Source organism: Ricinus communis, chromosome 10, assembly GCF_019578655.1.
Source record: "Ricinus communis isolate WT05 ecotype wild-type chromosome 10, ASM1957865v1, whole genome shotgun sequence".
NCBI lineage: Eukaryota > Viridiplantae > Streptophyta > Magnoliopsida > Malpighiales > Euphorbiaceae > Ricinus > Ricinus communis.
This window is the reverse complement of record NC_063265.1, coordinates 2357080-2373126: the sequence shown is the minus strand read 5'-3', so window position 1 is coordinate 2373126 and position 16047 is coordinate 2357080. Positions and strand designations below refer to the sequence as shown.

The 16047-nt window shown below is 28.5% G+C and overlaps 1 protein-coding gene across 3 annotated transcripts; it reads left to right on the top strand.

Moving 5' to 3' along the window:
- Nucleotides 1-8545: 8545 nt before the first annotated feature.
- On the top strand, nucleotides 8546-15421 carry LOC8280760 (probable glycosyltransferase At5g03795). Of its 3 annotated transcripts, none has more exons than XM_048370177.1 (6): nucleotides 8546-9214; nucleotides 10204-10490; nucleotides 11002-11234; nucleotides 11994-12151; nucleotides 12287-12392; nucleotides 14447-15421. In XM_048370177.1, exons 1-5 carry the CDS (start codon nucleotides 8774-8776, stop codon nucleotides 12386-12388), a joined length of 1221 nt encoding a protein of 406 aa, XP_048226134.1. In that variant the 5' UTR covers nucleotides 8546-8773; the 3' UTR covers nucleotides 12389-12392; nucleotides 14447-15421. The 3 variants fall into 3 exon arrangements, with proteins under 3 accessions (XP_048226134.1, XP_048226135.1, XP_002522880.1); XM_048370178.1 differs by lacking the exon at nucleotides 14447-15421 and adding an exon at nucleotides 13119-13454; XM_002522834.4 differs by lacking the exon at nucleotides 14447-15421 and having other exon boundaries at nucleotides 8547-9214; nucleotides 12287-12541.
- Nucleotides 15422-16047: the final 626 nt, after the last annotated feature.

Below are 16047 nucleotides of genomic sequence, written 5' to 3'. Positions count from 1 at the left end.
CAATTTGGACTAAATTGACATAAGAGATTAATTTATGAGGTGAAATTGAAAAATTTAGAAGTTCAAGGGTCAAATTGAAAAACTTCTTTACAATGGCCAACCTAAAGCTAATCGGCTCTGTATTACATAGTTTGAATTGGCTTTAAGTTCAGATTTTTGTATCATTTTGGAGTATTTTTCACTTTAAAATGTCAAAAAATAACTAAAATGCATCTTCTAGAAGGTTTTATTGATAACAATTCAATTTTTTAATACTTTCCATGATTTATTCAAATATTTAACAATATTTATCGTCCAATACATTTTGATAAGTCCAAATTATTATTATTAACCATTGATAATTATCAACAATTAAAGAGACATATATCCAGGCTTATAGGGTTTCCTCCATTCTTCTATATAAATAGAAAGGGAGACCTTAGGCCTGTGGGAAGGTAACTATTAATAGAGAGAACAACAATAAGTTTTTTTAAAGAAATGCGCACAAACTCCTAAAAACTAAACACAGCCAAAAAATTACTCTCGATTCATACCTAATTTTTTATTCAACCTCCTTTTCTACTCGTGAGGCTCGAGGATCTACACAAAATGGTGATAACCTGAGGATTCTCAAATCCATCATCACATCAGCATCTTCTTCTTTTTTTATGATTTCTTTATGATTAGTAACATGCTAGATTTTCTTATGATTGCCTTTTAATGATTATTTCATATATTTTACGTGGCTAGAATTAGAATTACATTATCTTGTGCATTTTACATTATGTTCAAATTCCTAGGTTTTGAAACGAATTACTTGCTTGTTCTTGGATCTTGAATATGATGAGTCAATAAGTATGTTAACATGCTAGATTCACTTTTCTTTAATGATAATTCATGTATTTGAATGATTAGATATAGATTATGCATGATTAGTTCAATATATATGTTTTAGGAAATCGCTATGTTTATTTATTGTAAGTTTTTTTATCATTTTAATTTTTCTTATCTTAGAAATAGGTTTATTTACGTATTATTTAGTGTTTTGTATGTGTTCTAGTCAATTCTTACATGTTTTCATGTATATATCTCGAATGAATGGGCATTGGAGGAGTAAGATTATCAAAATCGGCCTATGAAGAAACCCTAGAGCTGATCGAGTTTGTGATACAGCCGATCTACTGTTCATTTGTTTAGCTGCCCGTTTTTACTAATTTCGAGGATTTTCACCATTTTTATCCTTTTTTGCATATTTTCAGTTGTTTTTGAGTTAATTAATTGTATGAGGGTTGTAATAATTTAGTTTGTATTACTTTCCCTTATTCTACTTTATTTCTGCTTTATGTTTTTATAATTTGATTATCAAATGCCTACTATGTGATTGAAAACCTAAAAGATGGACATCTAGACCTAGGGTTTATAATTGGACTTTAGCGTGTAACTTATAGCCTATTAGGTTTTAAAAAGGATGGTAAACTAGACCTAAATTATAAAATTCATTTAGACTTAAGCGGGCTTTGCCATGTTTAATTAATGGATTAACCTAGTTAGATTGGGAAACTAAATCGGACCTTGACATGTAAAATGTAGCCCATCTAGGATAAATACCTAGTAACTGAAATATAATTACTAATTAGGCTAGACTAGGCGGGCCTATTTGTATATAATTGAATAGTTAATTTAGGTTAATCATATAAATGGAGAATTAGGCTAGACTTAAGTGGATCTCACATGTTGTATTACTTGGTATCTAGACTATTACTATGCCGCATTTATAGGGAATGAACTATTAACTAATAAAATTTAAAGTAAAAATACACAAATAAGGAAGTTAGCTTTTGGATCCATCTCTAGATATGCGAAGCTTCCTTATAGAATCTAGTACACCACTCAATTAGGAGAAGTGTTATGAAGAATTACCCAAGTGGCGACTCCCTTTCTCTACGCTAATTTCTATGACTAGTTAACTTGTTCTCGAATAGGTTGAAAAGCGTTGCATTGTTGTAGTCGCTAGAAACACTTGGATGAGCACTCAAAATCGCTGCCCATAGCCATTATAAGTGGTGGAGAAATCGCGACCGCTATTCTTAGATTTACGACTGCGAACAAGGATGACTTTAAGCATAGTGAGTATCGCCACCACGATCATGAACATGACATAAGGCGTTATATAAGCCTTTTTAAGATAGATGAAATCGTGACCACTATGAATGAATCACTATTGCGGCTTTAATCCTGGTTAGGAAAACCGCCAATGGTTACATTACAAAGACCAATGTCTACGTAACATGTGGAATTGCAACTATAAGAACGGCGATTGCCATTGGAGTTTTATGACTAGTATTCACCTATAACGAGCGTTATAAAGGTGTAATAATTCCGCCAGAGCCCTAGCAATGCATTTAATGCACTATTAAGCACTAGAAGCAAAGATTTGCCCTAGTATCATAGACTAACATCTCTTTGATTACTTGGGGCTATAAATACCCTCCTTTAAGGAATATTTTAACAAGCTCATTGAATGCCAAGTTATTACACTTTGATTTCTCATCCTTTTACATTAATATTTTTGTGTTGTAAACTTATTTTGATTGTTGTAAGAGCTTTGATTGCTCTTGTGAGGTTTGAATGCTCTTCTAAATACTAAGAATTGGTTTTGAGAGTTATTTTAGCTATAAAACTCTTATAAGTTTATGTGTTAGCCATAAAACACAATGTGAGGTTATGTGTGAGGCTAAACACTAAGTTAGGAGTGAGCTTGTAAAACTTCATTGTAAATTGAGTCAATGATAGTGAAATATCTATTTGGAGACTGAAGAGTGAATGTAGAGTTTGTTAACACCCAAACCACTATAAGTCTTATTTTCTTTCTTCTTTATTCAATTTCTTTCTTAAAATTTTTGAATTATCCGTTATTCTTCCTATCACCAATTAAACCCCCTATTGTTGGTGTATAAAGGGAAAACATTACTTAACCAAAATAAGGCATGTCTCTTACACATTATTTTATAAAATAAGTGATTATATGTGAAACTATAGGTTGAACCACAATACACTCAACACTAGTCTAATTAGCAAAGTGAAAAAAGAGACAATGCCATTATTTAACCACTATACTTTAATAATAACTATTAGCTATATCTTATTTATTTGATATGATAAAATTTATTTTGTTTATCATCTTTTCATTTTTTATTCATATAATTTTGTTATCATATATATGTTGCACAGATATTTTGATCCAAATTGGATTTCATGCTTTTGTACATCATCAAGTATCATATACATAAATTCCATTCAAATAAAAAGATCATGGGTCCCATGACCGTATAAATAGATATTTGGAGTCTTATAGGACTTAAACTTTCTCTTAATTAAATGTGTTAAATAATTTTATTTAAATAATATAATTAGAAAGAATGGATTGAGTTAAATGATTATTGAAATTGGCACAAATTTCATAGTACTCGAAACTCATTATGCACACAAGGAAATTAAAAAAAAAATTATATGATATATTCATATATATAGACCATATAATTTGATACGGAAAAATATAACACTAATTCACATATATAGTTCATTCTATATATGATTTTGGGAAAGAGAAGGCTAGTCATAAAACTATTATAAAAAGTGACATTGAAAAAAAGAGTTCAAATATAAGGATGCAAATAAAAAAGGAGAGAAAATGAGCTAAAAGTAAAAAAAAATATATCAAATGTTATAGAAAACCATCTAATGATCTCTTGTTTTATGAGTAGGCTTGCCATTTTTAAGTCAATAAAGTTTGTGATGATGTAGACTTTTTTATTCATAGTTATATCCATTGAAGATGAGTTAGACTATCTATTATGTAATATGTATAACTAATTGGATGCTTGAGTTTTATGAATTGATAATTATTAAGTCTACATTGCTAAGTAAAGATATTGTGACTTAAGTTGTTCTTGAATTGACATATTTAATGCATTAACGGGATCATGTTGAATGGCAACTTGCAGTTGAGTATGATAGTTCTTTATTGAACTTTTGTAAAGATTAATTTTAGTTATTATTTACTTGAAAACAAGTAAAAGTTCAAGTGTAGGAGTATTTGATGAGTTCAAATTATTCATACTTAATTTAGGATATTTAGAGCTTTATTTGCATGTTCTATGTTTAATTTGATGGATATTATAATAAATAGCTCATTTGGATGTATTTGTCAATTCAAACATTTTGGAGCAAAAATTGAGTTTAAAGGGCAAAATCGCAAAGAAAGAATACTTTAAGGGTTATTTCATAATTTCTTAGGCAAGCACCATTGCGGAGGACGACCCGAGCGACCTAAAAGAGATGGAAAGCAAGAAAGTTGTTTGGTGCTCGCATGGGTTTGTGCAAGCTCGTATAAGACGCCGTACCAGCCCATGCAACTTAGTGTAGAAAAGAAACGCTAGATGATTGCATAAGGCCATGCAAGGGTAGGAGGTGACGCTACAGGCCCACACGACCTGATACGACCCATGCTACCTTGTGCGGGGTGACAACTTTTCAAGAGTTCAATTCTATCATATTTTAAAGGTATTTTTTTAACTTTGAGACACACACTTAAAGTTTTTAAGTGATTGAAATTTATATAAGTAAATTTTTATGAAGCCTACACAAAGATCAAGCTGTCATTTTATCAACTTACTTTGAGATTTAGCTTTTATTTTCTAGATTAAGATTTTTTTTTTCATTTTCTATTAGTCTCTTGGAGATTGGAGATTAGAGATTGGAGATTCTTGGAGGTTGAAGATCGAAATTAACATCTCAATACCTTTGAAAGATTCTCTTAGATTTTGAAGAAGTTTTAATTTCTATTTCTTTCACCTAAGTTTAATTCTTAAATTATTTTGATTATGGAATTAAAGATGTTAGGCTAGATATTTTTAAGTATTTAGTGACCCAAAATAATTTTTTTTTAATTCTTTGATTAATTGATGAATTTTCTTTCCAACATGCTCTTATTAATTTCACTTATCAATTATTTTTTGGCCATTACTATTTGTAATTGTTATGAAAAATGTGAAGGTTAACTCTTTAAAAACATCATCTATGATTTAATTTATGTTGATTGAAATATAATTATGTTATTAGCTTGGATAATTAGAAGAAGAAATGTCGTCTTTTCATATGTTATTCCATTCTTAAATTAGCAATAAAAGGATTAAAAAATAAATACCAGTCTAAATATCGTTCCCCTCATATCATTTAATTATTATCATTTGCATTATTTAATTACTTTATTTTAGTTTGGTTTAGTAATATTTTTCCTTTAATCAACTCTAAATTTTAGATTAAAGTGTTTTTAGATGAATTTTACATATTTTACTAATTTTATCCGATTATTTTACAATTTTAAAAAAAATGTCATGCTTTTAATTTATTTTTAAAAATACTTTCTGATGCAAATTTTTATAATTTTATGGTTAAAAAATGATATAGGAAGTCTGTTGTGCTTATTAAAAGAATAATAATTATGAATCAGCCAAATTATTTTGTCCTAGACTTAACAATATGGTCATTAAAAGTCTCACATATGCGTATTTTTTCACACATTTTACATCTAAACATAACAATTTTTTATTGACTCGCTAATTTCTTTATGTTAGTAAGCAGAGTTGACTTGTCACGTTATTTTTCTTATTCTAAAATTTAAGAAAATGTTCGAAACGTGTTTTTAAAAATAAATGGTAAGCGTAGGTCTTTAAATTAAAATTTTAAAATAATTAAATAAAATTATTAATAAGGGTAAAATTCAGAATTTAATCATTAATTAGATATTTATATTTTTAGTATTATTAATTTAATAATTAGTTATATAATAGATTTACTACAATCGGTTCCTTGAGATGGATGTCAAAGTATCTTAATCTATATTCTTAAATGATACATACTTTTGTGAGTACTTAGATACTAATTAGAATTTAAATTAATTTTTAAAATAATAATTTGAAAATTTTAATTATAATTAGTTTTATACTTCACTTTAAGATATTTTAATAATTTTATATTCATGTTCTATTTTGGATATAAATCGAAAAATTTATACTTTTTTAAAAAGTTATACATTATATATATATATATAATATATAGTATCTTCCCTTCTTTCTCTCTCTCTCTCTCTCTCTCTCTCTCTCTCTCTCTCTCTCTCTCTCTCTCTCCCTCTCTTTCCTGATATCTACAACCGTGAGCTACCAGCTCCAACCATTGCCTGCCTTTGACTAGCGCCAGACTTCAAAGAAAAGGGTAACTTGAGCTACTCTATGTGTGTGACATTGGTTGTCAATAATAACCTATTTATAACTTAGAAAATTCATATGAAAATCAACCTATTTATAACGTAGAAAATTTATACTAATAATTTATATAGCTAGCAACAAATAGATTTAATATTTTATTAAGAAAATTAAGATTTATATACATTTTGAAAAAATTATATATTAATATTTTAATAAAGTAAAATACAACAAATACTTTCCACTATTAACTTCTTTTTTACTTTGTAAATTATAAAACTAAATCTTTTAAATTTATTATTTTATATAGGTTTAGATATTTAAAATACATTTAAGTTATTATCACTATTTAGGATTAATTTTATTAAATTAATAATTTACTTTCCAAAATTATCTGAAGTAGAAATAAAAAACTATCCAAATTATTATTTAAACTTTAGAATACTTTCATATATTGATTATATGTTAATTTTATTGTGATTTCTAACTTTCGTTATAAACTGATAAGAATATATTAATATACAAAACTCTTATAATATATATAATATATATATACATATATCATAATAAGAATAATAATTTAATACTTCATGTAAATATATTTATACGTCCCTACAACCTTTTTCCTTTTTATTTTCTTTAATTTGTAACAATAGTTTTACTATATATATATACACATATAATATATAATATTGTACTCCTTTTAATCTAGAATCTGCATACAATCTCAAATTTAGATAGTATTTTATAAAAACTAAGTAAATTTATATAATCTTAAAATTGTATTTCAATTAAGATCAGTATTAGATAAATAAAGTAACAATCATATTAATATAATTCAATTAAAGTACTACTATTATTATTACGTTAATAATATTATTATTATTGTTGTTATTGTTATAAGTTAGTTTCCACATAAAGATATACATCAACCTATATATATTAATAAATTTTAATTATATTATATATATTATATCTTTTGATTAATCAGGTAAACCATTCTAAAATTGAATCCGAATAAATAATAAATAAAAACTCTTTTCTCATAAAATATACAGCAACATTTATATTGCCATAATAAAGCTATAATAGTATGTCAATATTTATTTTCAATCGATAATATTTTTAGTTTTTTTAATAAATTCTTTACTCTATTAATTTATGTAATAACTCTATTATGTAATCTCGATATATTTAGTTTTTTATCTTATAAACTATGAATTCTTACAAGCTTACATATAAAATTGTAATTACTCTCATACAATATTTTTTATTATTATTGTTATTATTTTAGTATGTTATTTTAATTATTTATTTATTACATTGATATTGAATTAAATACATAATTGATATCAAAATATAATTAATATACTAATTTTTAAAATTAAAATTTATTTTAAAACTAAAAAATAATATAATAGTTAATAAAATATTAAAAATATAATTATAAAGCTATTTTAAAGATTAGAATCATTATTAATTTAACATTCTAATAGGATTAGACTTATGGAATTAGAATTGTACTAAATAAATTATTAATAATAAAATCATATATTATTAAATTAAATTAATAAAAGATAAAATTAACTTAATTAATATCCTATTAGTAAATTTATATGTTTCTATTTTTCACATACTTATATATATATATATATATATATATATATATATATATTATGATTTATGACTTAAATTGATATATAAAATATTTTTAATATGTATATTTATTATTGACATGCATACATAATGATGATGTTTTATTTTTATATTTATTCAAATTATTATATAATAATATTACAATATAAGTTATTTTTTTAATTAAACAATGGTTCTAATATTAAATATAATTTATTTTTTAAATATAATATAATTTTTAATATTATACTAATTATATTTTTAATATTAATACAATTAGTATATTAATTAATAGGTTAAAAATATTAATTATATCTTTTGTTAAATTGTTATTTTATATATCTAATTTGTTACTAACCAAATTTTATAAAATATTTCTAAGTAAAAATTTTGAATTATTATATAATCAAAATTATAAAAGCAAAAACTTGTAACGCATGAAAAGATGATTAATTAATTAATCTTAAAATAATTATATACAATTATAAAAATTAAAAACATGTAATATACTTACCTGATATTTAATTTGCACCGTACTCCACACGATTCTTATAGTTAATGCAAGAATAAGTGAAAATTATTTGTGCAATTAACTCCTATCAATCATTTTAATTGATAAAAGGAAAACCCATTAAGAAGATTTTTCTTAATAAAAAAAGAAATTGAAAAATTGAAATTCATCCCTGTCATGTGCAAGCGCAAGCTTACTCAGTGGCTTTGACTCGTCTAGATTAGTTACACTTACACCGACGCTGATTACCAAAAGCTACAGACACACGCTTACTTTCTCAGCTCATCTCACTGATTCTTCTTTTTACTTGCTACTCTCCCTCGCATTTTACCGCGACCGCCACTAGCGGCACGTTATCAATTATCATCGGTAAATCCCGCCGGCGATGACCCCCGGAAAACTCCTACAACAAGCAGCAGCACCACAATTCATGTTTTCACTAAAAGGCTCACTTCTCATTCTAGCAGTCTTAACCCTAATTTCCTTCGTTTACCTATCCGTCAATTATCTCCACTCTGAATCTCCTCCAGGAGTCATCAACTCTATTGTACATGCAGATGATACAGATGATGTAATGTCGGATCTATATCATTCGGCGAGGATATTCAAATTGAACTATGAGGAAATGGAGAGGAATTTCAAGGTTTACATATATCCAGATGGAGATCCAAACACTTTTTATCAAACACCTAGGAAATTGACTGGTAAATATGCTAGTGAGGGTTACTTTTTCCAGAATATTCGTGAAAGTAAGTTTCGAACTAACGATCCAGATCAGGCTCATCTCTTCTTTATTCCCATCTCTTGCCATAAGATGCGTGGAAAGGTAAAACAAAAGCTTGAACTAACTTACATTTTCTTTTGTTTATTTATGGCCATTGAGTTCGGTTATAATGCAATGTATATAATGTGCTATCTTAAATGTTAAAGCTAACTCAATGTTTTAGCTTGTAAACTGCTTGTGAGTTATAAAAAGTTGACTAAAAGCGCGTAATCATTCTTGCGTAAGAATTTAATCCCAGTGAATTGAAATTTTTGCAAAAAATGATTTGTTCTCTTTTCAATTCCTTTCTTTCCTCCAAAAGTTGGACATAATTGAATTGTAGCAATTACGAGCTTTTCAAGCATGAAAGCTGAATAAATAGAACCAAATGGAATTGAATTACTGCATGTTTATAAAGACTTTCCAAACAAGAGTGATATATTTTCTGTCTTTTCTGTTGTTGGAATGTATGCTATGTATGATTACTAGAATGACAAATTAATGACATGACATGTCTCCACAAGTTCTAGACTTATCAGACATTTTTAGATGACGTTTTGTACATTCTTGTTAATTTATGTACAAAAAGAAGATTTTGTTTTAAATACGTGTTGATGCTCATAAAATCTTCAGGCAAGTTGCTGATTCTTTCATAAGGATGATAAATGAACTATTATTAAAGCAACCGAGTCTTTAATTAGATGTTTATAGTTTTGATTGAGGGTAGAGATCTTTAAATTCACAATTTGTTCATCCTATTGTTTTGGCAGATTATTTGGTAAGTTTTGCCTTTGTCTGCTTTAGTTTGCTATAAGGTAACAGATAAGCATCTGCCACAGTATGATTTCCATGTGATGCAATCTTTTCCAGATGACATCACTATTTTCTTTACTGCCCCTTGTGAGCCAGTTTTATGCGATATTTTAAATACTAAGTTGATAAGTGTATATATATATATGATGTCAGTTGTTTTGATTAATTGAGTTGCTCCTCCACCTTAGAATTGGGGTCCCGTCTGTAATGGCATATGATGCTTTCTTTCTTGTATTCAGGGCACCTCTTATGAGAATATGACCATAATTGTTCAGAATTATGTTGAGAGCTTAGCAGTCAAGTATCCCTATTGGAACAGAACATTGGGTGCAGATCACTTCTTCGTTACCTGTCATGACGTTGGTGTAAGGGCAACTGAAGGAGTTCCATTTCTTGTGAAGAATGCAATTCGAGTTGTGTGCTCCCCAAGTTATGATGTTGGATTCATTCCTCACAAAGATGTTGCTCTTCCTCAAGTCTTACAGCCATTTGCCCTCCCAGCTGGAGGAAATGATTTAGAGAACAGGTAACACTATAAATTGCGGTAATTATGAACTTTTCTGACTTTAGGTTAGGAGCACATCTTGTCACCAACTCAGACATGGTTATCGAGTATATGATATCAAACTAAGTCACTCAGTACAATTTAACAGCCTAATTAATTCACTTGTATTCCGGTTGTGTTGCCAACCTCAGTCTGCCCAATTGTTTCATGAGGGTTCTCAGGATCCTTATTCCAGTCCTTATCTCCATTTTCAGTCTTTTCCCTAGCATTAGTTGGAGTAAAAACAACTTAGATATAAACTAATGTAAAATCTGGAATTCTTATCATTGGTAGTGATATATTATGTTGTTGTATCTATGTTTGCTTCTAAAAGAAAGAAGTTTCAGAGTAGGGATAGCTATGTGACTGAATTACTACCTGTTTTAGCTGCTGTTGATTACTGTGGAATGCATCTGCAAAAAGGGATTAAATTATCTCTCAAATCAATAGTCATTTGTTGAGTTCTTTGCTTAACAAGAAGCATGCTTTGCAGGACAACGCTTGGTTTTTGGGCTGGTCATAGAAACTCCAAAATTAGAGTCATTTTGGCACGGGTTTGGGAGAATGATACGGAACTTGATATTTCAAACAACAGAATAAATAGGGCTACTGGACATCTAGTCTATCAAAAGAGATTTTACAGGACTAAGTTCTGCATATGCCCTGGTGGTTCTCAGGTCAACAGTGCTCGCATAGCTGATTCAATCCATTATGGATGTGTTCCAGGTAATTGTTGCAAACCATATGTTGTTTACAAATCAGATGATGAAGTCAATGTTTGCATCTCTAGACCAAGTTCCGGCATTCCGCCAATAACTCCCGCCACCCAACCCCATCAAATCTCTCCTTCTGCTCTTCCCCCCTCCTGAAAAATGAAAAGAACCTGTCTAAGATTTACTACTTCTTTTCTGTTTCTCATTGCTTTTTAGATGCTTGACTGGTGGTTAACAGTTATGGTGCCTGACCTTAACAGTGACAGGTAGCCTTTGCAACACCTTGCTCAGTGCAAGATGAGAACTATTCCTTTGATCTTACCATTTATCTTTTCATATATATTTGAGCTTTATTAAAATAACCTTGAATTCCTATAGGTGATAGCAAGAAGTGAGGGTCACCTGTTGAGCATAACTGATAGTGCCTTTTTAAAAATAAAATTTTTTAGAAAAATAAAATATTTATAATTATTTTATTACCTCTTAGTTAGATTGAAAGAGGCACATCATTTCATTTAGACATGTATCTCTGATACACCTTCGCTTATGAAGATAAAAATTGAAAGTCTATTGTTTGCTTTAGTACCGGTCCAGCAATGTATCTTTGTTTCCATAGTACATACACAACAGCAGTGGCACTAGTTGAGCCATTGTTAACCTATCTCTTTTGCCTGTCAAAAGAGTTGCAACAATGGTCTCTGTTTGAGGTTTGGGCTTTAATTTTAAATTTTGAAAGTCGGTAACCTGCATTCTTTTGTTGCAACTTTTGCAGTAATATTATCCGACTACTATGACCTGCCATTCAATGACATTCTTGATTGGAAAAGATTCTCTGTCATACTTAAGGAGAAAGATGTATACCGGCTCAAGCAAGTTCTCAAGGACATATCTGATGATGAATTTGTTGCACTACATGAGAATTTAGTTGAGGTAGAGATCTTTTTATTCTAAACCTTGCTTGTTTTGTCAAGATATTTTTGCTTCGGAGCTAGATGCCCCAGCAACTTTATATTCCATGATAGCAACTTGTTACTGATGAAATCTCTCAATGGCATGTTATATCAGGTTCAGAAGCACTTCCAATGGAATTCACCTCCAATCAAATACGATGCGTTCCATATGGTCATGTTTGATCTTTGGTTGCGCCACCATGTTATCAAATACTAACCAGGTAATTGGCATGATTCCAAGTGAATTTTGTATACGCTGCATACTAACAACCCAAAAGTTTGTATATCATCAGTTTCATCCTCCATGATCCTTTTGTGAAGAGGATTCGGAATACAAGTACTTTAATGCCATTCTTTAATTTGTTCTTTACATTTTGCCTTTACTTTTAAAAAAAAAAAAATCTAGATACTGCTCTTGATTCTAGTTCTAAATCTAAACCAAATTCTAGTTTTCAGACTCTGAAAATATGAATAAAGAGAGTGGAGTCTAATATGCAAGTTATGGATAAGCCTTGGCCCAGAAATTGTGAAAGTGTACACGTGACAATTTGTTAAAAAATATTAGCTACTGTCTTACACTTCTATTAATGGTTGGTCTTGAGGACGGATTTGGAAGAGTTATGCAACTAGACATATCTGAGCTGAATTTTCTGTCAATTAGTTCATTTTGAGGTTCAGTTTAGATTGGATTTGTCGACTTTTGGGAGCAATTGCATTACCGACTCACTCTCCGATAGCGTCCTTAGTTTTCTGCTCCTTTGAACCTCCCCCTTTATGCACCCTGTTTATCAAACTCTCATGAAAAATTATTGTCTGGTCTGAGGGTATTATACCAAACTTTTGGATGTTTAACACGTATTGGCTAGTTATATTAAATATGATATTTATCAACTTTTTATTATTTTCTTTTTTAAAGTAAAATACTCATATTGGTGTCACTCTTGCAGTGATCGGGTTTGGTTTAATATATCCTGAATATTTGTTCACACTATTCCAAATTTTCTAGAGCTATCTATAATGGGTAAACTTTTGCTCTTAAGAGCCCTGTGCTTCGGGCTGTCTGTCAATAGTCAGACGGTGGTTTTGTAGCAGGTCCTAGTGTTGGAACTAGATGAGGAAGGGGAAATAGGAAATGCATACAATTTGAAGTATCGAGAGACGGAAGCAAGTATTCTTCATTCTTAAGCTCTTGAATGAAACCTAGATAGGTTCATTGCAAATCATGGTTCTAAATATAAAAATTTCATAAATTTAGTACATTTTATCCATAATTTATGTTTTTATTTGTGATTCCTTAGAAAATATTTTTTTTTCATATTACATAATACTAACTATAAAATTCAATTTATATAAGATGATGCATGTCATACTAGATGAAACCTTACAAATAAGTGAAAAGAAAAATTAGCATATGTACTAATTTAAGCATAAACTATTAGCAAATATTGCTAAAGGATCTAAAATGATATTGAAATTGAATAGGCATATAACGTCAGCAATTTTTACTTAAAAATTGAATTTATAATACATTAAAAATTATATCTATTTTTTTATCTTCCTATAATTTAAGTACATCATAAAATAAAATTCTTCTTTTTTAAGTATAAGTGGAGCGATTAATCAAGCAAAAGACGTAGCTGTTTTATTTGGTTTTTTTTTTTTTTTCTTTTTTGCATAATGCATAATTGAACACTTTTAGTAATTTAATCACTTGAATATTTTAACTTTTAATTTAGTATAACAAACACTTGAATTTTATTTTTATAACCTGTTAAACACTTTTAATTTTTTATTTAATATAAATTTTTGATAATATTTAAATATTTATGAGCAATACGCATTGAAGTATTGAGTGAAATTAAAGGATTGAGTGAAGTCATATTTTAAAAAATATTTAAATATGCATTTGGCTTTTCTTTTATTTTTTTTTTTCATTTTTTTGCTTATGTTGTTTTTCAATGACAATTCATAACAAAATGTAAAAAGAATTAGAAAAAAAATCATATATCATTCCTTGCACTAATAGTTAATTCAATTTTTTGTTTGAAAATATCCATCCGGAGCTAAATATAACCAATGATTAGCATCCACAATTATCTAATTGTTAACATGGAAATGGGTGAATCACAGACGCAATTATAAAGCTTCAAAAACTGATTTGGCTGTATTTCCCAACATAAACCTTAGAAGTATTAATTTGAGATAAAATGATGACAAGTACTTGGAATAATAAGAATCTCATCACAAGTAATCACACAAAATATGAATATTATAGGCAAAACCATAGGAGCAAGCCTGCTCAATAGCTGCCATGCTACCACTGAGGACTTCACCAACAATTCACTGCCAATATTGGAAACATGATGGTGAGTACTGTCAAGATCAAAAGTAAAAAAGAAAGAATCATCAGTACAACATTAGTAGGAAGTTCAAAGTTCAAACAGAATGACAAGAGTAAGGAATAGCTTGCTCGCAGGCAAATGGGTCGTGAACGGCAGAGTGAAGAAGCTCCGGTGAGGAAAGTTGATATTCCACCAGCGGCAGGGTCAATGGATGGTGACAGAATAAAGAAGAGAGGAGGATAACATATGGTAGAATGAGAGAAATTGACGGGCAATTTAGAAAATAGTGTATTCCTCTAAGAAGATAATAGCTTTTTTTGTTTTTTTTTTTTTTTTTGGAGAACGATAACAGTTGTCATTTACAGGAATAAATTCATACATTTTTATATAAAATTAATATCACAATATCAATGATAGAAAATATAATAATAAAAAAGGAAAAGAAAATTGAACAAAGATCTTCAATCACGTTAATATAGTTTCAAAATATTCTTTTGTTATATCCGATGATTTTTCTGTCTTGTATTATGGTCGAATTTTTACTTAAATTATCTAAATTCTATTAAGGAAGAAAACAAAACTCCTATAAAAAAAATAAAAGATGACGAAACTCCCATAAAGAAAGAAAATAGACATAAAAACACGCACTTAATAAAAAATAAAATAAACATTATAATAATAAAATATAAGAACTAAATCAAATTTAAAAAAATTAAAATTAAAAATAAAAACTAAAGACACAAATAAAAGAGAAGGATAGCTCTCGGTCAAAAATCGATCACTATTCCTTAAACTTCTTTCTCCTTTTAAAAAAAAGAGAATAATACTTTTTCCTTTTCTCTTCAATAACTCATAGGAAGAATTTTAACCGCTACAAAAGATTTTAACCCTTATAACTATCCACTAATTAATCAAATAGACTTAAATCTCTCTATAACAACTGCATAGCTATTCTTTACTTTTGCAAAGCATTAATATTTTATAAAATTGGAAACTATTTATTCTATAGAACTTATTTTTCAAAATCAAAATCATTTAATAGTCGATTTCAGAGTCAAAACCAGTTAAATAGCCAAGCTTAGTCACTAAGTTATAATTTTTAGAAGTTTTCCAACCATCATGGCCAATCGGCTCTTTGTACGGCTCTACACATAGTGGATTGGCTATGCACAGTGTCAGTTAACCCAAAACTCAATTTTTTTTATATCGTTTTTCAGTGTTTTCTGATTTTAAACATCCATAATAATCAAGATCAACTTTCTAAAAAGATTTTATTGATAATTATCTAGCTTTGTGATTATTTTTCTAATTAAATGGTTATGTATCAATAATTATCTTAATTTTTAAAACTCTTACATTTATCAATTGAAAGGGTTTTAACAAATTCCTTTAATTATCAATAATTCTTAAGAATTATTGATAACTAAAAGGATAATATTTCTAGCCTTTAGGGTTTTCTCCACCTCTATAAATAGAAAAAAAAAACCCTAGGCCAAGAGGTTGGCAATTTTTGGCAAACAACAATTAGTAATCT